Source organism: Lathamus discolor, chromosome 5, assembly GCF_037157495.1.
Source record: "Lathamus discolor isolate bLatDis1 chromosome 5, bLatDis1.hap1, whole genome shotgun sequence".
Lineage (NCBI taxonomy): Eukaryota > Metazoa > Chordata > Aves > Psittaciformes > Psittacidae > Lathamus > Lathamus discolor.
This window is the reverse complement of record NC_088888.1, coordinates 50,523,711-50,549,502: the sequence shown is the minus strand read 5'-3', so window position 1 is coordinate 50,549,502 and position 25,792 is coordinate 50,523,711. Positions and strand designations below refer to the sequence as shown.

General features: G+C 38.5%; 1 protein-coding gene and 1 long non-coding RNA gene across 9 annotated transcripts in view; one reads left to right on the top strand and one right to left on the bottom strand.

Moving 5' to 3' along the window:
- Window positions 1-18,296, bottom strand: part of AHI1 (Abelson helper integration site 1) — an 87,785-nt gene extending 69,489 nt beyond the window's left edge. For 6 of the 8 annotated variants that reach the window (XR_010613099.1, XM_065680809.1, XM_065680812.1 and 3 more), the window contains exons 1-7: window positions 18,167-18,253; window positions 12,202-12,266; window positions 11,159-11,280; window positions 3,724-4,331; window positions 3,016-3,173; window positions 1,765-1,978; window positions 875-1,067 (exon numbers count right to left, since the gene is read on the bottom strand). Coding sequence is in view for 7 of the 8 variants with exons in the window: in XM_065680809.1 (XP_065536881.1) it covers window positions 875-1,067; window positions 1,765-1,978; window positions 3,016-3,173; window positions 3,724-4,331; window positions 11,159-11,280; window positions 12,202-12,211 (1,305 nt within the window). In the remaining variant the exon portion in view is untranslated. Of the gene's footprint in view, window positions 1-874; window positions 1,068-1,764; window positions 1,979-3,015; window positions 3,174-3,723; window positions 4,332-11,158; window positions 11,281-12,201; window positions 12,267-18,080; window positions 18,140-18,166 lie in introns of those variants that run through there. The other 2 variants (XM_065680810.1, XM_065680811.1) reach the window with 2 other exon arrangements.
- Window positions 18,297-18,477: 181 nt separating this feature from the next.
- On the top strand, window positions 18,478-25,277 carry LOC136015194 (uncharacterized). The gene is made up of 3 exons (XR_010613100.1): window positions 18,478-19,061; window positions 19,953-23,349; window positions 23,404-25,277. It is a non-coding gene; the product is annotated as an uncharacterized LOC136015194 (long non-coding RNA).
- The last annotated feature ends 515 nt before the right edge of the window (window positions 25,278-25,792 follow it).

Genomic DNA, 25,792 nt, shown 5'->3' with positions numbered 1-25,792 from the left:
TAGATCATAAATCTAACAGCCAAAACCAGCTGTATGCTAACCTAAGGGCTCTTAGTTCTGTAAATGAGGCTTAGTGGTGAACTTTGCAGTTTTAGGTTTATGGTCAGACTCTGTAATCTTAAAGGTCTTTTCCAACCTAAATGATAATATCACAGAACATAAAGAAACATATGCTGATATTGTGTATACAATCTATTTGAAATATAAAAAGTGAGAGATGAAGTAATATTAATTGTATTAAGTTCATTTTCAGGTTAATACTAAAGAATCTCTCCTTACAAATACTGAAAGACAGCTGAAAATCATGTTGAATATATACCTTATAATTTTTTCTTTAAACCTAACTTTATTGGAGGACAAATTAATAATTACTTTGTGAAGAATGGGAGAGGAGACGTAGATATCTAAAACATCTAACAGTTTGCTCATTGATACAAGGGAAAAGAGGTGTTGCTACCAGTAGGCGAACCTTAACTTTCAGATTCTGGTACCTAAGCTTCTTTTCAAGATTTCAAGAATGTGAAAAAGGAAGAAGTGATATTCTTTAGACATTGTGCCGTGTCTCCTAATCTGGAACCAGCCTTTTCTAGAAATTTGACAGTTGATTTATTAAGAAAGCTTTGTCCTCCTTACTGCTATCAAAACAGGGTTGTGGGGTTTGTGGTTTTTTTCCCCTGTAAGAAAAGTTTATTAATATTAGCAATTATAATACCATTTTTTGGTATCTCCACTTAATTCTGTATCTTAAGGCTATGCTTTCAGATGTCCACTATATCTGAAATAAAAACACCCAAATCAATCAAATATATACTGTTGCAGAAACAAACAGAAAATCATAATGTGCATAAATTGGATGCAATATAGTTAACCTTACCTCAAAAAACAGGATTACTAGAGGACTTTCTTCAGTGTTTTGAATAAAATAACTAAAACGCTCATTAAATATGACTTGCTCCTCCCACTCCGGAACTGTTGATTTAGACTGTCTGAAGTTATACGGTTGTGTCATAATAGGAAGAATGTGATCTATTTGTTCTTGTTCATAATAAGATGAAACTTTCCTCTGGCTGTTTGAAAATTTCCAAACAGTTACAATTGTCATAGTGCCTCACCCCCTGCACCCCCCCTTCAACAAAACAGTTTTTTCAATTACTGAAACATAGAAGATATCATTTGTTTGATTCTAGAAAAAGAATTTCTCCAAATTTATGCATAATGATCACAGTAGAGTACTACTTAAAACACTATTAAAATTTTGTTTTCAGGAAAATTATGCATATTACACTGGAAACAAGTAACTGAAGGAATTAGAATTACAAACAACTAAACTTCAGGATTTTAGAAGGCTTTTTATAAAAGAACAGGCAGACACTATTTATGCCACAGGAGTTTTGCTTACTTATTCTAATCTTGGCTTCTACATATTTGAGATTTAGTAAATTTTCTCTCTGTAAGAAATGCAGATGAACTGTGCTGTAAATATGGGGACCTTGACCTCAATACACTAGTGCAGAGCATTTAAAAGTGCCAAAAAGAAAAACACCACCCTAATTTACTGCAGGTATATATGTGTCATATATATATGATATATATATAAGAGATACATAAATATCTCATAGATACACCTCATAGATGTAGAAACTAATGAATTACCTCACAGGCTTAAAATTCAGTATTATTTTAATCTTAATATTTAATTTTCTAGGGAAGAATCTATGTATTCATAGTAATCATTAAAAATAGAAACAGCTTATTAAAAGTCACCTATGATCCTTCTTGACATATAAGCCGCTTCTCTGATCAACAACATGGATTTTAACCATGGGATGAGATACCCGGAGATCAGTTTTAAGTCGATCAGATCGATGGATGTAAACTCCCAACACAAGATCATCACCAAAATCAAATTTAGTCTGAGCTGAAATTTCTGAATTCTTAATTTCCTCATCATTTTCTGCAGCAACTTCTGTATTTTCCCCTAGAAATACGAACAAAGTAAATAGAGGTTAATATGTTCCACCAGTGACAGTTTAAAGGAGTAAACATGCTCTGTATTGTCTCAGCAATCAACAGTAATAACATTCAATTTGTTCTTTATGTAATAGGTTAAAACAAAATTATCAGATTTGCAGCATTTTAAACATGTATGAACATACACATGAATATGTATTAATTAATATAATCTATTCCTACTAACAAATTATTTTAAATCAGAGGTCTTCCTCTTGACTGACACAGATTCTTTCTTGCTACAATGACTTAAAATACACACAGTTCAATATCCTGCTCTGCACTACAACCTGTAGTAGGTTTTGTTTTAGGAAAATATAAAAAGAAAGATAACCCTAATCTGATGCTTTCTCCATGTGCATTTTCCCCGAATTTACCGCTGTTTTCAAAATTTCCACCTTTACAAGTCACAGTGAGACCACCATACTTAATAGATATCAAAAGACCTACTCCTCATCAGCTTCTGTAATCTGCTTTTTTAAACCTATTATGTGGCCTCATCAACGTTCAAGGAAATTAAGTATCCAAATTGACTATGTGTTGCATGAAAAAGTACTCCTTATGTCTGAATTGAGCATCAGGTTAAAACAGTGGTGATACAGCATTTATAGCTTAAAGAAATGAAAATGAGAAAGTAATAAAAAAGAAATTAGAATATGCATCTAAGTAATACAATGTAAAGATGGTATATATATTTAAACATTATATTATGCTTAAAACCCCAAAATGTTTAAACTACTTATCAATTTAAAAATTATTTACAATAAATGAATTATCAAGATTTTAAACTGATGCATCAACTTCCTTATTAATTGGAAGAGAAAAAAATAAAATTGAGAAACTAAAGAAACATGAGTAACTTCAACAGCTCAAATCACTTCTGTGTTACTATTACTATGGACAAATACTTTTGCAGAAGCGCAAAGAAGGGAAAAAAAAAAAAGAAAAGAAAGACTTGGATATAGCAGCAAAGCAGCACAACATTCTAACATTTTGTTGTCAGACCTTTTCTGGTTTTCTTTTTAACCTTCTTTGCTTTAGGTTTCTGTTTTTCTATGTTTTTCTCCAGCTTCTGCCCTTCTGATGTAGATAGTCTTTCCAATGAATGATTTTCATTGCCATCTTCTGCTGGATGATGCTGTAGCTCAGAAAGGGACATTGCACTGCAATATAATGGATTACTGTCACCATTTGCATTCTAGCATGTATGTGGATACGATTACTCATTACCATTATTAATATGATAGAAATGTCCTGTCTAGTTCTGCAACTCATCTGTGTATCTTGGAAATGCAACACAGCCCCTGATATTAGTTTCTTTTATCATTTCTCTCCCCTCTTCATTACCCCATAATTTCCAATATTTACAGAACCATTCATGTGAACACAGCTAAACTAATACTCTTCTGCTGGATTAGGGCCATCACTCATCACTAAAAGACCATGCACAAAATTATCTTTAGTTAAGAGTGAGTTCTACAGAAAATAAGCATCATACAGTAATGGAGTACATCTTTTTTATAAGTTAAAAGAGAGTTTAATATTAATCTTGACAGCATTTTTGAGTATTTGGCAACATTTTTTCACAACTGAATCATCCAATTCATCACTTAGCAGAAGCTTTCTAATAAACTACATATTTTCTATCTAAAACCAAAATGCTGCATTTTGTTTAAGATTCACAGGGACATGGTATACAGTTTATGATGGTACCTTGTTTCCGCTTCACTTAAAATAGCTTTTTCTTTCTTTTTCTTCTTTTTGCCTACTTCATTGTTCACTACAACTTCATGGCTTTGAACAGTAGAGGTAAATTCAGACATCTGCTCTTTAAGTTTTGTTCTTATTTTCTTTTTAATTTCATTTGCCTCATATTCAGCCACATGCAGCTGGTAGGCTCGGATTAGCTCTTCTTCCTCTTCTAATTCAGTTACATTTCTCGCTTCAGTCAAGAAATTTTTAATCTTTCCATCACCTCCTTGATGAGGTACATCTGTCTGTGATTTACTTTTTGTTTTCTTCTTTGAAAAATCATTAATCTTTTTCTCAAAACTCTCCAATTCAGCTTCATGTAAATTTTCCTCCTCATTAAATTGTTCTTGTAAGAGTGATTTCTTTTTCTTCTTGTTAGACTTCGTTTGCTTGTTCTCCTCTCTACCAACAATATCATTGTTTATTTTCTTTGCAATTGAGGCTTTCTCTCTCAGTTTATTTTTTGTAAATCGTGGACTCTCTTCTTCAGGATTGTATGTGTTGTTCAGAATTGCTTCATCATTCACACTTTCCTTAGCTAAATCAATATTACTTTTAAAGGTGTCAAGCTATAAATGAAAAGAACATAGAAGATACTTGTACTACAATTATGTTTTAAAGAGATACACAGTGCATAATGTTATTTCTTCAGCAACATTACACATAGTAAAATGAAATCAAAGATCTAATTATTTTATTTAAAATTAACAAGTGACAGACTCAAGGCAACAGAAAATTCACGCTGGAAAAAAAAACCCAAAACATTTGGCACTTCATCCTAAATTCTATTTCACTATGTTTTTAAATCACTTTCATGTATATCCAGTCAAAAAAGAAATCAACAAGTCTACTCCATAAACAGATGCTAATGTTTAGACTATGGAAGACTTGAAGATAACATGCAGCACAAATCAAGTATTCTAATCCATTTAAAATGCAAGTTAGAGACAGGCTTCAAGCTCAGCTGTTTCTAGTCTCTTTAATTGAAAGTTGCTTGCCCAAGTTAGATAATGAAATTATATTTGAAAGTGCTAAGACTGAAAAATAGATTTCCATTAACTTTTTTTAAGTATAAAGTTGAAAGAAAAACATCACATTACTCTTAGCAGAAAGACAGAGTTGATCTAAAGACCAGTCTATTAAAAACAGCTAAGATTAATTTCAGCTAATGCGTATCTCCATACAATCCTTTCTTTGCCAAGACCATATTCCTCCCTCAGTAAACACAGGCATCTTCCCCTTCTAGCTGGGATACTTCTCCCAGTTACAAAACTGTGTTTGCCTCTAACATTACACATATTGTCCTCTTTTTTTAAAAACAGGAGATCACCAAAATATATAAGCTTATAAGAAGAAAAAGCTTACAAGAATGAAGTTGCAATGGCAATTATACTTTGCAGGATGGATCCTGACTTAAAAACACCTGCAAGAATAATATTCCATGACTGGAAGAACACTCAATGTGCAAGTCATCTGCCTCTATGTTCTATGCCCTGCAAACCTTCATCACTGTCTTGGTTTAGCCACATTTGAGATTCGAAGAGAGAACACGGACAGCAAGGAAAGTACAAGTACTGAAGAGAAGGGAGGATAAAGTTTGAAGTATACAAGAGGAAAAAAAAAAAAATCAAGGAAGTTTGTTAGTTGCACAGAAAATTGTCAAATAAATGCAGTGTGGCAAGAAAAATACACCAAGACAAAGTTTAACACAGAAATAAAAGCTTATGTCTGAAACTAGAGACAGCTTAAAAATATACTAACTAGACTAATGCTACATATTAAAAAGCACTGTCCTAATAAAGTTAAAAAAGCATCTAGAATTTCATGCAAGTATGCTTATCTAAGACATCAGAAAAAATCCAAAGCCATTCATCTATCTTTTCAGTAGTTACCTTTATTTTTAGCATCCTACGTCTAAAACCAGTTTAAATTACCTCGATATCAAATTATGAAAAAAAGTCTTTGTACCTTCATCTTTTACTTGCTTAAATAGACCAGTTACATCCTATTTATAAGTCAGTGATTTAAGAGGATGTGGAAAAAAATAATATAAATAACTTGAAATACAGAAGGGGGGGGGGAAACACCAAGTTTTGTATAAGCTAAAACAATCCAAAATAATGCTTTGTAATAGATTGACCACTTCCTTTTCTGCATTTCTAGGAATAATTTGAACTGCAGAGAATGAGGACTAAAGACTAAAACATGCAGGCAATTAAGGCCCAACAGTGACCAACAGCTAAAGTCATGCTGATGCTTGCCTTGATAGAATACTAATCCATTAAGCTCAAAAAAGTAGAATACTTTGAGAAATCCTTAACAAAAAGCCCTTGTCTTTGACCTGTTCAAGAGTTTCTAAAATAACTGATATTCGAGAATCCTTTCCACAAAGATACGTAAGTGTTGCAAAAACTTGCGTGAAATATTTACTAGAACTTGTTACTTATTATGCCTACAAACAGAAACAGATGTCCACAGATAGGTGCCATGAATAGTAGCACACACTTAACTATAGTTAATTTACTCATAGGAGAAAAAGAAAAAAGTACAGTATATTCTTATAATGAAATAAAACACAATCTCAAGCTAAGGCAAATTCCAAAAACATTAACAGGTAGCACAAAGCTGCTTCAGCAGTTCAAACACAAATTCCTCAGATATACAGCCTGTATGTATCTTAATTCATAGAATAGAATCATAGAACAGTTAGGGTTGGAAAGGACCTTAAGATCATCTTGCTCCAATCCCCCTGCCACGGCCAGGAACACCTCACACTAAACCATGTCACCCAAGGCTTTGTCCAACCTGGCCTTGAACACCACCAGGAATGGAGCATTCACAGCTTCTCTGAGCAACCCATTCCAGTGCCTCACCACCCTTACAGTAAACAACTTCCTCCTTATATCCAATCTAAACTTCCCCTGTTTAAGTTTTAACCTGTTACCCCTTGTCCTATCGCTACAGTCCCTGACGAAGAGTCCCTCCCCAGCATCCCTATAGGCCCCCTTCAGGTACTGGAAGGCTGCTATGAGGTCTCCACGCAGCCTTCTCTTCTCCAGGATGAACAGCCCCAACTTTCTCAGCCTGTCCTCATATGGGAGGTGCTCCAGTCCCCTGATCATCCTCGTGGCCCTCCTCTGGACTTGTTCCAACAGTTCCACGTCCTTTCTATGTTAAGGACAGCAGAACTGCACACAATACTCCAAGTGAGGTCTCACAAGAGCAGAGTAGAGGGGCAGGATCACCTCCTTCGACCTGCTGGTCACGCTCCTTTTGATGCGGCCCAAGATACGGTTGGCCTTCTGCGCTGTGAGCGCACACTGCTGGCTTATGTTCATTTTCTCATTGACCAACACCACCAGGTCCTTCTCCACAGGGCTACTCTGAATCTCTTCTCCGCCCAACCTGTAGCTGTGCCTGGGATTGCTCCGACCCAGGTGTAGGACCTTGCACTTGTCATGGTTAAACTTCGTAAGGTTGGCATCAGCCCACCTCACAAGCGTGTCAAGGTCCCTCTGGATGGCATCCCTTCCCTCCAGCATATCAACCGGACCACACAGCTTGGTGTCATCCGCAAACTTGCTTAGGGCGCACTCAATCCCACTGTCCGCATCACTGACAAAGATGTTTCACAAGACTGGTCCCAACACCAATCCCTGAGGGACACCACTCGTTACTGGTCTCCAGACGGACATTGAGCCATTGACCAAAACTCTCTGCACGTGGCCATCCAGCCAGTTCTTTATCCACTGAGTAGTCCACCTATCAAGTTGATGCCTCTCCTATTTAGAGACAGGGACGTTGTGCAGAACAGTGTTGAATGCTTTGCACAAGTCCTGACAGATGACGTTAAGTAATTCAGGACACTTTTTCCACATGTAATTGAATGATGTAATTAAACAGAGAGGAAATATGAGAAAGAATCACAAAATAATAAAGTAACAACCAAGAGGTTTATAAAAACCATCAGATCAGGTCTCAGGCAGAGGCAGGGATACCGGTATAGATCCTCTGTCTGAAATGCAGGACTGAGAACGATCAACTAAGAGCAACGGTCCATATATAAACAGACGAGAACCAAGTTAGCAAAAGCAGTTAGGCTGGAAAAGCAGCTCATAGGATAGGCCTGTCTCTGGATTAAGTCCAGAAGGTTGCTGACCTGAGCTTGACCTCCTCAGCTTAAAGCATGGATCAAATGAGAAGGCTTTTTTCAAAACAGCTCCATGGCCACATTACAACACCAGGGCAGAGGAAACACTCTTGCCTGAGAACAGACCTACTTGCACTTCTGGCTGGATAGCAGCAAGAGATAGGCACCAGCCAAGATGCATACAGGTGGACTACTACCACAACAAGGTAATCCCAAATCACATCATTTGTTCAGGTTCGAGCTGACAGCAGGGACTACGCCTAATAAGCTTACTTCTTTTTGAAAAAGGCTTCTCAAGTATGCATGAGTGGAACCTGGAAACACATCACATGATTCTGCCCAGGGTAACTGGAAACTCAGATAACCAGACTTAGAGAGGTACCTGAAGTTCTTCCCATAGTACAGGCAAACCTTGAAAAACAGGAACAGACACTGCCAGCCCACTGAAGGGCTGATGTGTACAGGTTGTAAAAGACCATTTACTTACAACTGAGTTGGTAATGAACATACTTGTTAAGGAAAATTTTAATGTACTAGGGAACCAATTTTCCTACCATTGCTCATGTAAGGCTACAAAATGTAGACACTCAAAGCTAGAAGAACTTCAATTTACAGATAGGATGGGCTTGGAAAAGTTTCAACCAAATTTTAACAAAAAACACTGAGAAAAATGTGTAGGTCAAATATATAGTGAACTAATAGCAGTTTTCCTATTTTAAGTGTAAAAAACAATAGGCTAAATCCAGTGGAAATCTTGGCAGTTTTTCAGTGCATATGGCTACTGAAGAACAAAGCAGACCTTTCACTGGCCACAGCTGATGTCCATCTCCATTATAAGCCCCTCATTCCTACCTGCTGTGACCAAACTCATCCTGACTTACTGACTTCAGCCTTTCCTCTTTCAGTCAGGCTGCTTCTCTTCTCTCCAGGCAATGGGCACACAGAGCACAGCAGGCAAGCATGTAGGCAATCTCCTTACCCCACTTCTATCATTTAAAAATCACAGAAAGCTCCTGCAGCTCCAAAACTCAGGTTTTAAGGAAACAGTGGACAGTGAGGCCAAAGGTTTTATTAATCTAAGAAAGGCTAGGTTCAGTAAAGACAAAAGAAAGAAGCAGACCAGAATATTTCCAGTGTAAATACGCTCTCAGCCATAACCTGTTTATGGTCAAACATGGGACACCATTTACAGCAAGTGCATGACACAAAGCCATCACTGATAAATTTCACATTATTTGAAGATATGTGAAAGTCTATACAGTTAAATTACATGTGGTGAAGAAAACTGTAAAAAAAACACCCAACCTCCCCCACCTATCTCCTCTTCCCCTCCCACATACATTTATTTCTTACAATGAAATGACCAGTTATTTGCTGAAGCTTTTACAGAAATTTCTACTGGAATGCAATCAGCATGGAAATACCCAACTGAGCTCTTGCAAAAGTTGCCACAGTTGAAGGAATATTCAAAATGACCAGTATAACATTTTAATACACCTTCTCAAGTTCCCCATTTTCAGTGCTTATACTGATAAAAATCTATGGCTTCAACAAAACCATACAGCCAGGCTTCTACACTGATCCTAAAAGCGCTTCTTAATCGGTAACTACTAACCTAAGTAACTACCACTAACTTTTCATTCAGTTCACTGTTATTTTAAGTGTTTCTAGGTAACTGCAAAACACTAGTGTTTTACATCAGAGATTTCTGGAATGGAATCCAATTTTAAAATCAAAGTAAGCTTAAAATATTTATGAGTAATATGTAGCTGCATACGAAGATACAATTATTTGCTCAAAAATATTTGTTTCATAAAGTACAGATTTAAAAACTCATGTTTCATCAAAAAAGTAAACCTAACCAAGGAAGAATTTAGTCTTATATTTACATGTATGCCAGCAAAAAACAGGAAAAAGATCACCCTCTAAACTTTCTGTGCTATGTTTTACACATCATGTTGGTTCTTTTTATAGACTATTGACTAAACTCCATATACTTCAAGAAATGCAAAATAAAACAATCTGCACAAATATCAACTTCAAATTGACAATCTAAAGACAAAATTATGTTTCAGCATAACAATACTAACTTTACTATAGCTATTTACATACAGTAAATACATGCAACTTTCTAGTATTATATAAAATACCACTCCCTTGTCTTAAATGAGTATTACAGAATGAAAATTAACTTCCAGCATCTGGTATGGATACAACTGTAAGATAAAAAAAAAAACAAAAAAAACAAAAACACAACCAAAAAGCAGAAACTATAAAACCTAACAGGAAGAAAATTTAAAAAAAAAAGGAACAGACCATTTGTCTTTGAAGACAAGGCTTTCTTTTCAAAATTGTAATCATTGTAAGTCAATAATCAGTGTATATAGGATGCATATTAAACATTTATTCTGTTCAGCAAAAAGTTACAATATGAACCACAACTAAGAGGAAAGTCTGAGGGTCCTTTAATGAGAGATACGCTACACAGAATAATGTCATCTAACCATAAGGGTAGGGTGATAGAATCATTTATAATCTGCAAGTCACAAGCTAAGGCCAAAATCTTTAAAGCAAATTTTTATGCCTAAGCAAACATGCAAACACAAGACTACTCAGATACAAAGCTCAGCATACGCAGAAATATGCTGATTACTGAGGTCAAATTGGAAAAAAAAAGTTTCAAATGTTGTTTAATATTGTTTGTAAATTGTTATTCTTATACCAACGATTTTTAGAAAATCAATTAAAATTAATGACTATCTCTAATATGATTATAAATTCTCATCAGTTCTGAATTCACAGATGTATTACACAGATGTACCTGTATTACACAGATGTAGTGCTCTAAAAATTAAATGTTTTTACAGCCATAATTCTACTAGCCCATCCCTCAAACTCCCACTAAAGTTAATACTGAATTTGAAAATCTTAAAACTTTTCTGAAAATTATGAATGGGAAAAAAAAGTACTGGCAGACTTTAAACAAGTGCATGCCTGAACGTACCACTTTCTTTTTTACCTGTATTACAGTCTATATAAATTTTGGCATACTTCCAAATTACAAGGATTCATTGCTGGTATACAGACAACATATAAAAGATACCTCAAAAACAAAGGATATGTGCAGAAATATGCTTTGTAATTTTTTTTTTTTAATGCCTACATCTCCTTTCTACAACACATTGTCTTGATCTTTTTCCCATTAAGGAAGGCAACCAACCAAAGCCTGCATGTGTTTAAACTCACCACAATATTCTCTTCAGATTGAAACTTCTTTTTCTTTGATTTCTTTGTGTCTGCTAGGCCAGCATGATGTCTGAAGATCTCCTCAAAGCAGGCTCTGGTTTTTGCCTTTGCCTCACTTTCAACTGCAGAAAGAAATCTAGAGTATGATTTGCTACCTCAATAATCACCATCGCTAAAAAAGTGTGTAATCTTGCTTTAAAATTGAGAAGAACAAGAATTATTTTATCAGGGAAAGTTTACCAAGAAATTTGTGTAGCATTCAGTTAAGAATTTCCACTGACAAAGTAAACCACACAAGGATAACTCAGCAACATTGTACAAACACACCAGGCTATATTACTTGTTGCTAAAGCTGGCACCATAAACTCTTGTTTCCTGAAGAAAAAACATTTTGAAAAGCAAAAACATCAGGATCAGCATAAACCGGGCTAGCTTAAGCAGAGGGAAGATTATTGCCCTCACTGTTTATGAATGGTACCACACTGATAACAGATGTCACTGTCTCCAGAGTAAGCAGCAGCTCTAGGTTCTTACTGAATCTGGATCCCAGAGAAGCATCACCCCAAGACAGATCTGCAACAGGCAGGAGCATGCAGTGATCCAAAATCAGCTGGAGCAGAGTCCCTGTTTTCTGTGAATCGTGATACTGCTATTAGCAGCATTTCAACCCTTGAAGCAGCAGTAGGTTCTAGCCGCCCTGAGGTAATGCTTAATTTGTAGCTACAGAATTAAATATGCAATCTGGCACATGTCTGAAAGAGACTGTTGAATCCTCAGCTAGGGCACATTTACCATTGTCATTACAAATTTTTGCAAAACCCCCAAATTTAAAGAATAAAAAAAATAAATAGTTAAAACAAACAAACAAAAAAACCACAAACCAACCCAAAACAACACCACAACTCTTTGGAAATCAGCTATAAACACAGACTCAAAACAGAGCAAATGAAACATTAAAAAATTACAGACAGAAGTAAATTCTGTCATTTGCATCTAGTTCTGACTACAGGATATGTATTAAAAATCAAACATAGTCTTCTTACCTACTGGCATTTTCAATCCTCAGAAGTGCCTCAACACACCAGCTGCTTCCTCAGAATTCACCATTCTATTAAAAGTAATTAACAACTTTCATTACCATAATTGGTTCATAACTTGAAGGTAACAACTGAATGCATGCTAATATCAAGGATGATCACATGGCTTTTATGGAAATATTTATTTCTAAACTATTTGTCTAAGTTAGTAGAAGTTCTCTGCTATCATCAAATCTCAGCTCAGGAGTCTCTGCATCTATCTGATACTTGTTATTTGAGAGTAAATAAAAAGCAACACAGCAGCCGTTTGATTAGCTATATGTTTCTGGGCAATAGTCAAATACATTAGTACTGTAGGCCTCCAGTCTTCTAAAAAACCCTACAGTTTATTTAAATAATAATGACCCATGAAGCCATCTACATTGAAGCCTTTCTGATCAGGTTCCTATCCTGACAGCATCGTCAAAAAGTCCCATTGTAGCCAGCTGATAGCTTTCACAGAATCACAGAATCACAGAATCCCAAGGGTTGGAAGGGACCTAAAAAGATCATCTAGTCCAACCCCCCTGCAAGAGCAGGGTAACCTACAGTACATCACACAGGAACTTGTCCAGGCGGGCCTTGAATATCTCCAGTGTAGGAGACTCCACAACCCCCCTGGGCAACCTGTTCCAGTGCTCTGTCACTCTTACAGTAAAGAAGTTCTTCCTGATGTTAACGTGGAACTTCCTATGCTCCAGTTTACACCCATTGCCCCTTGTCCTATCACTGGATATCACTGAAAAAAGCCTAGCTCCATCATCCTGACACCTACCCTTTACATATTTGTAAACATTGATGAGGTCACCCCTCAGTCTCCTCTTCTCCAAGCTATTCTCTTTTCTACCACCAACAGCAGCAAATTCACCACATTCTTCAGCCAATGTAACCAAGTATTAACGTGGAAACCTCAGCTTTTCTCTGCATCTCTGGTGAAGAGGGTAATATACTCACCCATTTTAGCAAATGCTGTACAACAGAAAACATGCTACTACCTTTCAGTCAAAAACTACAACTGTGTCTCACCAGAAACATTTATGATTAGTTCTCTGTTCCTATGGCATTGGTACCACAGTTTTCCACACTCATCCCTCCTAGCATCAGAAAGGAGTTTTCAAAAGAGCTGATTTAGGGACACTGAAGTATGGAAAGGTATAATGCTATTTGACCTGTGTTAAAAGCTCGATTAATTCAACAAGTAAGCTAGCCTGCAAAATCCATGCAAGAAATCTGTAGCACTGATTTCTATAAACCTGGCTCAGTGTCAGATCTGTGGAAAATTTCTACCTAACAATCTCAGTGATCTCTCAAAGACAGCCTACATGAGTTACAGGATTTTAAAGGAAGCGTAAATACATTATAGGTGCAAAATTAAGAAGTGAACCGGTTGACAGGCAAAGGCCTCAGAAGCCCTTTCCAAGACTTTCCAAGTCACTTGAGCAGTGAATAAAAAAAAAAGGGGAAAAAAAAACCAGGTGTATTTTCCTAAGCACAGAAAATATACCGTTACATGGTAAAGAAACAAAGTTATATGGCTGACATACTTGAGACAATGATTCACTATGTGCAATGTAGTCAAATACAAATATACATTATCATATATATGTACAATCTACCATAAATAACTGGAAGAGTTTGCATAGCAAAGCTTCAGCAAATGCGCCTGCCAGACCATTTAAATCTTGGTCTTGCAGAATGATACCTGCAAAAAAAGAACATAAACATTTCCAAGAAGCTTCTGTTCTTCAAAGCTGCCAGTTTGAGCATTAGGGCCTCAAGATAAAGAATATAAAAACCTGCAATCTTGGTATTTCTAGAGCATCCAGAATTTCTCTGACAATACTATTAAGCTGTTTCACTTACATTTTCCTTGGCTTGTCGGTGACCCTCACCAATTGCCCTTAGGCTTGATAAATAAAATTCTTCAATGCAAATATTGATATCTACCAGCAAATCTAACTTTATCATAACTCTCTAAATATTTATGTTTACATAAAGCATTTGTGTTTTACATAAAGCAGACAAGCAATTACATGAAACATTTCTCTAAAGAAAAATGTTAGGCTTTCCTGACTGTGGAGAAAAGCCTGCAAATGTAATCCAAACAAAGCTTGAAGGCACATAAAAATACTACACAGCTTTATCTTTTCATCAAGAAAATTCAGAATGTTTTACAAAAGCCTTTAATACAAAAAGCTGTTTTGTAAACAATGGAACTAATGAAACCTAGCTTTCTATCAATGTGTTATGTTCTCCTTAGCCTTCCATGCAATAAACTATCATACCTCTTTCTCTCACAGCCCACTGAGCAACAGTTTCAAGCTCTTCCTAGGTAATGCCTTCTTATAGATACCATTAACTCACATTCACTGGACACCCAGACTACACTTCCCCTAATAAATTAAGACATACTATTAAAAACTGCCAGGCTATATAACTGCATTGCTGGCTGCACCAGTTTGGTTCAAGCAATTCTGGGTACAGTTTAGGAGTTCGTATAGATGATTATTAATAAGCAGTTTTCATGCAGCCACCCTGATTTGGGTCTAAAAGAGTTTAATAGTACTAAAGTGGGCCCAAGATACCACTTGGCTTCAACACTGAAAATCACTCCTAGGCACACATCTCCTATCAATATAAGAGCGAGCACAGGCTACCCCAAGCATCTGCACTACCATACTCTCAGATGGTATGATATCTTTTTCATAGTGTTACTTGCTTCTTCCTTGTCCCCCACAGCCTACATAGTTTCAGTTAATTTCATACATGTTACTTACAGTAGTTCAGCCTGCTGGCTAGCCAAAATAACCTGAAAAAAAAAAAAAAAGGAAAGTGCTAGGGTTGGTTTGGGATTAAAGAAGGGCTGATTAGTCTGCTGCCAGGTGTCGTTAGTTTATTTCATGTATGAAGCAAAGCATTTATGCTAAGTATCCAACAATCTAAGGATGTCTGAAACAAGCAAGGACGACCAGAAGTGATTTCATAGGAAGAAATAAAAAATTGCTTGTTCTGTAATATGCTTCATCATGGCACTGACAGGGTAACAGTATTTAAATATTAAGTAATTAAAATATCTTTTGACGGGTAAAGCAAAGCTTTACTGTCACAACTAAAACAGTAACAGTTAGAAAGTTCTTAAAAAAATGAAAACAGAAAATATTATTGAAAAGTATGGGTTGCAATTTATACTTGGTTATACCAAAAGGCTGTTTTAAAAGAACGACAGTTATTAAATGCTTCTTTTCAAGTAGTCATTTCACAATTGGCTGGAAAATACTTTTAATATGAAAGAGTAAAAAAATTAATTACAGTTATAAAAAACAGCTAATTCTACAACTTTAATCATTCCCTGAGGATTGCAGGAGCATAGTAAAGTCTCTTATAATTAGCTTAACCACCCCTTAGAAAAATAATAACAAGCAAGAAATTAAATGTTCAAGTGCTCTTAAATTTAAAATAAAAAATATGAGAGGCAATGTAGAACACAATAGCAACATAAAGTACACACGTCTTCCAAGTATGGAAAGAATTTTATGGTCAATGTTTAAATCACACTACAAAAAACTATTAAATTAAATAATTTATTAAATTATTAAATTAAAATTTATTATAAATTTATTTTGCAGATAGTTTTGTCTATAATGGAATAAACACCTTTCCAAAGGATAGGCTCACCTCATATCTACCAGCATTCTTTGTAAAATGAACAGACTTGCCAAACTCACCAGAGAGCATAGTTTTCTGTTTACCTATACTTACTCAGTAAAAGTCGATCCTCTTGCAGCAATAAAATCAAGACATAAAGTCCTCTAATGAGAGTGCTATTATTTTATACACATTTCCAAATTAAAATTACATGACCTTTAACATGGTGCATTAAAGCAACTATTACTCTTGTGTAAATATAGATCATTAATCAACAAGGATAAGAACAAGCCTATTTACCCAGTGTAATCTCACCTTAAATTGGTGAGGATTTAATCTTCTATCAAAGGTCAGCAACCACAGTGCCCTAATCTGAATAAATTCAGTTATCATTAAGATTAATCTTGTAAAATGTATTTTTGCCTGATCAGATTTGATCTCTTTCATGTTAGTTAATACGAGGCAATCCAGGAATGATAAAAATACATACTTGGAACAGTGGCATATTCCAGCCATCAAGAATAACCAGGAAAACAAAATACTGAAGACCAAACTTCCAAGAATTACTGTATACCTTCCTGACAATCACCTAACTTGCTCCTCACTAATACTCCACCTGTATTCATAAATGTGATTCTACATTAAATTCTTGCTATTTTCACAGTATTGTACAATACTGAGTTGCTATATTCTGCTTGCGTATACAGGAATTCTCTATGCAAAACATGCAACAAATCCCACTATTCACGAAAAAAAACACGTTTCTAATAATATAGGTAGAGGTTTTTCACCAAAATCAAATCTATACTATAATGAAGCAGAATATACAGAATCTGTACTATAAAATGGGAAGTGACAAATTTCCTACCTAATTAGGACTGTTTAGGAAACTTGAGTAGACAAAATATAATTGCACACTTCAGGATTTTCATGAACTAAATCCCTCCTTTTGTTGCAAAAAGTGAATGTAATCTTCAGTGCCTAAAACCAAGTAGAACATCAGGCCATCTTCTAGATGAGATTAGTAATCACAGTGGGAAATCTTGGGTTTAACTAGTAGGTTTCCAATTCAGCTATCTGTATGTATCACTACTTTGAGATCGGAAAAAGCTTTACTTTTATATTTTACTGTAATTATACAGTAAAATGGCACCGAGTTGAATCTATTCCTCTTCACTGATTGTGTGACATCAAAAACCAGTCTGGTTTTATTCATGAAAATTCAGCATTTAAGTCCAGAAAACTGACAGCTTTATTATTATTATCACGTAAATACCTATGTACTTGCGCATCAAATAGATGCCACAAGAGCAGTAGCTTTCTACAGGTTTAGATGCGCCTGCAAAAAACTCATGCTCACTCTAACTGAGAAGGATGTTTAAAAAAGTTGGCGCTACCCATATGAATTCTATAACAGTAACTGCGAAAGGTTTAGCTTCAAAGTAACTGCTGCTTTTTCCCCCAGAAGACCGGGCACCTTTCACTGTTAGGAGAAGGCCGCAAAGAGTCTGTCTACCCTGACGGCAAAACTATGGACTTCGGTTCTGTGTAAGGCAACAAGGCTGGCTTATATAGTTTACTATGTTTTAAGACTCTGTCTTAGATCCTCACTACAAAAATGGGTTCACATCAACGGACCGACGTAAGGATTTAACTGACGAAGTGGCATTTTGCTTTGTGCAGAGGAACCCTGGTAAACAATAAAAATACAACGGCACATTTGCAGCGCACACTTCTGGACTAATGGCATTAACGGCATTTACTGTGCAGATGCACATTCCTCACGCGTTGGACGCATCACTGCTTCGCGCTCCAACCCGCCAGGCACGCAGAAGCCCCGTACTTTCACGAGTGGCGGGGTACGCAGTCTCGCGGAGAGGGTACCGAGAGAGCGGAGGCAACACCCGCCGGCCAAGTGACGCCCCTGCACCCACACCTGCGGGCCGGCGGACGCGCTGCCCCCCGAGGCCGCCGGCTGCGGGGCCCAACTCCCGCTAATCGCCGGAGCGCGCCGCGGCCGCCCGCGCGTTCCCGCGCCCGCCAACGGCCGGCGCCGCGGCGCGCTCCGTAACGGCTCGCCGAGCCCGCGGCTGAGCCCCCCGCCCCGTGCGAGGAAGGCAGGGGGGGAGAGGAGAGGAGAGGGTCAGCCGGCGCGGCGGCCGAGGGAGGGAACAGCGGCGCGAAGGCGTGCCCCAGCCTACCCGCCTCTGCTGCCGCGCACCAGGACGAGCCGCGGCGGCGGCAGGACCCGGCGGGACGCCCGCCCTACGCAGCCCCCCTTTCCTACCCAAGGCGCGGCGCAAGAGCATAACTCACGGCGGGCCCATCCGCTTCCGCAGCAGCGCCGCTGCCAGCCCTCTGCGGCGGCGGCCTCGCCCCCTTTTTTCCCCACCGGTGGTCTCGCCCTGCGCGCCTCCTCCCCCCCCGCGGTTCCGCGCAGGTGGTTTTGCCGAAAACAACCGCAGCTGCCACGGAAACAGCACAAGGCGCGCATGCGCGCAGGGCATCGGGGCGAGGAGGGTCCGGAACGGCGGCACCGCGAGCTTGCCGGGACGGTTTCAGTGGTGCACCGTATTTTCCCGCTGGAAACGGGCGGCAGCGGGCATGCGTGATCGAGCCTTGCGGCGCGAGGCGCCGGTGCTCGCCCGGTGCGGGCAGTGCCGCGGGGATGAGGCAGGCACCCTGAGGCAGCGACAAGCCCGTCCTTGTGCGCATGCGCGACGCGAGCTCGCCTTACGGCGTTTCTCTGCGCTGGCGGGGCCGGGAGGCGGTAGCGTTCGGTCCGGGCGTCCCGAGGTGGTGGTGGCTGCGGGTTTGGGCCTAAGCCTGGTGTCGGAAGGAGAGCCGCCCGCGCCGGTGATCCTGCCGCGCGTTTGCCGCGCGGTGTCGCCCTCCCCTGGCGGCGGCTTGTGAGGACAGCCCGGCTATGGTGCCCGCCGCCGGGCCCGCCACCCAGTGCGGCTGGCGGTGTCTGGCGGAGCCGTTGGGGTGGGAGCCAAGAAGCAGTAAGCAGCGAGTGCCAGTAGCCGTCCTCGCCAGCGGTTGGCGCCCGCCCGTTCCCGCTGCTCCTACCCGGCGGCAGCGGGAAACGAGAGAGGTCTCCTGATAGGAAAGCGGTGTGCGTTACACGACAGGCAGCTAGCACAGCGAGTTCTGTAAAACACAGGAATCTCGGTGCTTAGGTGAGCAAACTGAAAACATGGGGTTGGAACGGAGTAAAAAAGACACTGAAAAGGTTTAGAAATTGGGGAGCCCTTCAGGGATACTGTATCGTCCATTTAGGAAAAAAAAAAGTCATAAGTACAAAATAGCACTTGGGGAAGTGTAAAGCTTCTGAGTAATAGGCTTTATTGGCGTGAGGAAGGTGTCTTACGAAATGTTTGAAATGGACATCAGCTTTTTGCAATTGGCAGCACAAATGCATGTCCTGAAGTTATGTGAATACTGCAGAAACTTCTATTTCTTGTCTGATTTAGTAGCTAATTTAGACAGTGTGGGGAGTTGTTTTGTTTGTTGTGTTTTGTTTTGTGTTTTCCCCCTAGAAATAGTAACTCCTCATTGCTGTCATGCAAGTACTGTTAGTTCATGTGAGTAATAAAAATTGTAGATGTCAAAGGTCCCTTCAAACGCTAGAAGACTCGATGTTAATGCAGGTTTTGGATAAGTGTGGCCATATTTTTTCAGCAGTAAATTTGGGTAAAATTCATTTGACCATGTGCTATTTGTACAACCTAAAGGTGGGCTAATGCTTGTGATGCTGTGATCATGACATGGTTCCTAAGTGTAGTGCCCCTCAAATTCTGTCAAAGAGTTGTACCAGCTGCCAGAATACACATTTGAAACTTTGCTTCTCAAGTATTGCCAGTAACAGATGCTGTTATCTGTTTCTGGTACTTACCTATCCTTCAGTTTCTCAAATACTTATATGCACTCAAGTGAGATGTAGAGGTATTTCTTTTCATACGCCGGTGTCCTGGATTGCCTTGGCATAACAGAGTTTTAAAAAGGTAGCTCTTCAGCATTTCTATTGCTGCTTTCTGTCCTTAGTGTATCTTTATTCTCTGTCCTTATAGTATACAAGGAGATTGTATCCTGGGCCGCATCAAAAGGAGCATGCAGCAGGTCGAAGGAGGTGATCCTGCCCCTCTGTTCTGCTCTCGTGAGACCTCACTTGGAGTACTGTGTGCAGTTCTGGTGTCCTCAACATAAAAAAGACATGGAGCTATTGGGGCAAATCCAGAGAAGGGCCACGAGGATGATCAGGGGACTGGAGCACCTGCTGTATGAAGACAGTCTGAGAAAGCTGGGGCTGTTCAGCCTGGAGAAGAGAAGGCCGCGTGGAGACCTCATAGCAGCCTTCCAGTATCTGAAGGGGGCCTGCAAGGATGCCAGAGAGGGACTCTTCACTTGTCATGTAGTGACATGACAAGGGGTAATGGTTTTAAACTTAAACAAGGGAAGTTCTTTACTGTGAGGGTTGTGAGACACTGGAACAGGTTGCCCAAAGAGGTGGTAAATGCTCCATCCCTGGTGGTGTCCAAGGTCAGGTTGGACAGAGTCTTAGGTGGCATGTGATGTGGTTTAGTGTGAGGTGTCGCTGCCCATGGCAGAGGGCTGGATCTAGATGATCTTAAGGTCCTTTCCAACCCTAACTATTCTATGATTCTATGATTCTATCTCTGTCCTTGGTAATAACCCAAAACTTGATTAAGTAACAGCCTTGAACAGCCTGATCTCACTTTGAAGTTGGCTTTGCATTGAACAAGAAGTTGGTCCAGATAACCAGAAATCCAGATGTCCATTCCTAGCTAAGTTGCATGATTATGACATTTGTTATGTTTATAATTGACATACAATTATATGGCAGTTCTAGTGCTGGCTTTTACAGTAGTCAAGACACGTAAAATGGTCTCAGGTCATAAAGTTGACATCCTAGTCAACAGCCACCTTTATTTTAATGTTTAGTGTTGTGGTTCCAATAAGTTGCAGCAAAAGATTGAAACTTCATGCAAATTTTCAGTATAGGTAGGATGACTGCAAAGGATTCTCATGTAATCATTAATTAATAGGAACCCATTCCTGATTACAGCACACTCTATGTAGCGAAGCAGGGTAAAAAGACAAACAAAGAAACCAACATAGATATTTTGTACACTGTAATTCAAATGCTAGCCCCGACTTTCAATGTAGAGAAAATGGCATCATGGTTCTTCAAGAGAGTACTGGTGTGTGATTACTGTGATTGTTTCATTAGCCTTATGTTATCTTCACAAGTTGTTTAGGATGCAGCAGAAAAGCTGCCTCTTCCATACCTTCTTTTATAAATGCCAGTATCAATCCTAAAAAGTCCAGTGCAGTCAGGAAACAAACAGGTCCATACCTAGCTTGTCAGCCATGATCTCACAAACTGTGCTGAAAACTAGATGTTTTAATGAAAATCCATTATAGGACAATGACCGGTGAAGACAGACTCCCAAAAGCTTTCCATATGCCACCTCGGACAGTAACCTGAAAGCTTCCTTGAAGAGTTTTGCAGTTATCTAATATAACGCTGCATAAGCACTGTTCTCCCCGGAAAACACAAGCCTACATATGGTGCACGTACACAGGTACTCTTAACACAGCCTGAAGTGCCATCTCAATGAAGTCTTCATCCTAGTTATTTGGGATATCTCTCTGCATGTTTTTGTTTTTTTTGTTTTTTGGGTTTTTTTATAGCTCAACATGTTTAGTCCTTCAAGAGAGTCACTGTTACATTAGGAAGAAAAATAATTACACTGCTAGATGCTCCCACAGCCACACTGCTAGGGAGAGGGCTGTAGTAACAAGGCTGGAGAGTGTGTAGTGGTACATTTACTGTATAATAGAGTCACTTGCTTACGAATGAGGAAAGAGCCTAGAATTAGATAAAGGCTTCCAGAGAGTAAAGGCTAAAGAGGTCATCCTGTATCCTCTGAGGCTAGTGGAGAGAACAACTGAAGCAAGGGGAATTTGAGGCAGGACTTCTGTAAGCTGAGAGTCACTTGGGTTTTTTTTTTTTTGGTGTGGTTTGTGTATGGTTGAGATGGAAGGAACTGTAAAGCTAATGGTATTGCTGGGCCTTCTATGCCAGTAATTTAGGAAGAAGGCTTTCTGGGGCAGGCTCATAGCTAATTAAATGAATGACTGGTTCTCTTCACTGTAGTGAAGCTTTTAGGTTATGATTAAAGTTCTTCTAATAATTGGGACAACAGGAGTGGCAGAATATATTGCTGGATATGACCAGCCAACAGGCTTGCATGGGACTAAGATATACAGGTTGATGTTGACCATTTAAAATTCTACTGTACGTAGGATTGTAATTCTTAGAAGAATGAGTGTTGAGGCTATTGCCCAATAGCTTTTCTGACACCAAGGCTGAAGAAAGACCTTACTTTTCAAATCTGTTAAAAGCCAAATTCATGCAAGACCCGCAGGGCTTGGGTGAGAGCTGAGCCCGGCAGAGTGGATGCCATATGGCAGCTGGAAGGCTCAGTTATGGTTAATTCAAAACCACTCATTTTTAATCACTTACATAGCAGATTTGATATTGTCTAAGATTTGACCTGTCAGCAGCAGTAATGGGCTACAAGGCCGCTAAATAAACCTGGCACTAAAACATCAGCAAGATTCCTTATTGCTGGTACAAACTTGTGACAGGTTTCTGGGAATACTTGTTTCATAAGAACATCATAAAAAGTTCTGTGGCCATTACAACTATGAAAGACCTGAGGTGTTTGAGGGGACAAGCAGAAGGAAACGCTGCAGGTCTTAGTCATAAAGAACAGATTTTGTGATAAAACTAAAAATGTAAGTCTGTGTTAAATTTGGTACCCTCAGCCTGGGATAGTTAAATACTGCTATTCTATGGTTAAGAATATTCCAGGTAGAAAGCTACCGTAAGCCAAGGTTTGTAATGCTGATCTAGAGAATTTTTTCCCCCATGTTTCTTCCTATATGCACTTTGCATAGTGCAAACATTATCTGCTGATACTAAGCAATTCTTAAGGTTTCTAATCACACTTTCACTACAGCTAAAATTGTTGCAATGTATATTCCAACATCAGTGTCATGAATATCCACTGTTCCATTTCCTGGCAGTGAATTTAAGAAGATTTAGACTTCAGTCATTATTGCAAGGGCAGTGGAAGTCAGAAGCAGCTTCTAAGAAATCCACACTGGGAACTTGGACAGCCCCCATAAGAATAGGATGAGTTTTGTCTGTACTTAGGTGGCCTGCGGAACAGACCAAAGAGAACATATTCCAAACAGAGCACATCCTGCCCAAAAGCATGGACAAGTGTGCAAGTCCTGTTGTGCTGGAAGGAGGAAAAACAGACTTGTGAAAAGATAGAACAGTTATTGTGGATGCATGGAGTTTTTCAATGGATTGAAAAGCATGTGTTCACAATGTCACCTGACTTTTCAGTTGCAGGGGCTTGTGTATGGAAGGCTTCCTATTACTTACATCTGCTGTATGTGGGAAGTAGACAGGGATGTGCACAGCAGTGGAAGTAGTGTATTGTAGAAGTATTGTAGTGTACAGGTAGAAAGCATGTAGATAACAGGTGTATTCTGAAAATTGGGCATTTCAGAATGATGGAGAATGCATCAAGATTCTTGTCAGAGCCTGACTTTCTACAAAAAGGTAAAATCTATTACGTGCAAAGGACAACCTCTAGATGTCACTTGAGTGTACAAAATAGAAACAGTATTTGGGGTTGGGCTCTCAGCTCTATAGATGCAGTGATATTTTGGCAAAAGTTAGATGTTAGATATTACTTTATAGTCAAATATAATTCCTTTTCTGGTTTTGGATTTTCTGAGCAAATAAGCTGATTGTTTGGCATAAATTGAAGCTTAAGTAATTTATGAGGCAACTCATGAAGAATTTTAATATATTGCTAAAAGAAAGATACGTCACAAAAATTAAAGTCAATCAATAACTTTTTAAAATAAGCTTGGAGACCAATTGTGCAAGATGTTCTACATCCTGAGATTATTGTATCTTGCATGCCAATTTGCATTGCTTTGCTTTGAAAGCAAGTCATAAGGTCTAACTGTTTTGGAAAGCTGGTGTTTCCTAAATATGCAGATATTGGAAGTATAAATGCCTATACATGTTTATCTGGCAGTGTACATTTTTGTGGCCTTCTCTCAGAGAACTTGAGCAATTTCAGCTGAAGAGATAGCCATGTAAGTTCAATCCTTGACTTGCCTCCTGTTCTTAAAGTAAGTGCCCTTATTTCAGGGGAATATATAAGCATGTAACGTACTCAGTCCTTTCTCAGAAGAGAGCTTTTGCATGTGTATAAGGATGTCCTTTATCCTCATTCACTTTGTTGAGCCACAGTTACCATTTTGAAATTTTTTCGTGAGTGGGACAGGAAACAATTATTGCCGTGGATTTTTTTTCCTTCTGTTTTATCACCTTGTTGTGGGTGACAGTTCTCCCAGAGTTAAAATTCTATAATGCAGAAGACATTTCACAGTTTACTACAGTTTTTAGTTGTAGGCCAAAACCAGAAAATTATTAAAATTCAGAAAAACATGGAAAAAAAAGAAAAACCACCAAAACTTTTTTCTATTTGAAGATGTTTCCAGTTTAGGACTTTGAAGTATTTTAAGAAACTCAAGCCTTCGTTTGAGTCATATTAGTCAGAGACTTGGAGCAAGGCTGGAACTAGGAAGCGGCACAATCTTAGGATCTGGTATTAATAGGAAATGTAAGATTCCTACATTTTTAATGAGTAATTTTATTTTTCAGTTTAAATAGGATGAAGTTAGTAGGAGAGTCACACTCTCTCATATCTTAGGTTGTATGTCAGTATGTTCAACATACTAAATGACCTATTTATAATGTGTTATACCTTTACAACATGAGAAAAAAGATAAACTCATCCTGTTTAACAGCCAGAAAAATAGGTTTCAAAAGCCGTAGGTTCAGTTGTCTTTCCAGATAATGAGCCTTCCAAAGCAAAATTTTGATTGCAGTATCAGTGTGGTTAGTGTTTCTTCAGCAGTATGCCTTGAGGTATAGCTAAATCTCTACTGATGTGTTCATGTCTTCAGAACAAGAATGCTAAACCTTGCTTTTTTGAAAGACAGACTATCATCTGCAAAACTGTATTATGTTCACAGCTGCAGGTACCTTGCCGCAGGATGGCAGTGTAACAGCACGTCATTAAATCTGATTTTTCTGACATGTTCTGACATGGATACTTGAGTTAGAATTTGCTTGCAACTCAGTGCAATATCATTGTTCCCCTTGTATGGTTAGTGCATCTTTGTATTCATTTTAAATTAGACTGTTTTCCTTCTGTGCTGTTTGTTAGCTATACAGTAAGATTTAATAAAGAATAATAAAGCTCCAGATTTTCCCTGTTGTGTCCTGTGATTAATATTTTTTTATTTGTAGGCTACTTGCCACAATCTTATTTTTTAAAAAGCCATTTATCCTGTACAACTTAATGTGTTCCACCTGGTATCTTTTCTTTCTTTAAAGGGTTTTATTTTTTTTAGCAGGTTGGTTTGGAGATTTTAGTCCTTGGGTAGCTTCTCATAATTCTATTTTCAAAGCTTTCAAGCCTATCTTTTTAATCATTGTTTATCTCACTGGGGTATTTTATCCTTAAGTATTTTACTAAGGTTTTAATCTCTTTCCATGTTTCCAGTGGTTTCTTGATAAGAATCATTACTCTTGTCAGGAAAACAGTTACCATTTTTTAACTTAGGAAATACATCAGTAGTTTCATTGCAAATATGTTGTTGCACATGCTTGTTGGTATTTGTTTCTAATCAATCTGATGTGGAATCTTGCTAGAGCTTCTCTGAAGGTATCTGAGAGTTAAATGAAACAATGTAAAGTTGCTTGTCTTCACAGCAATTTTGCAAA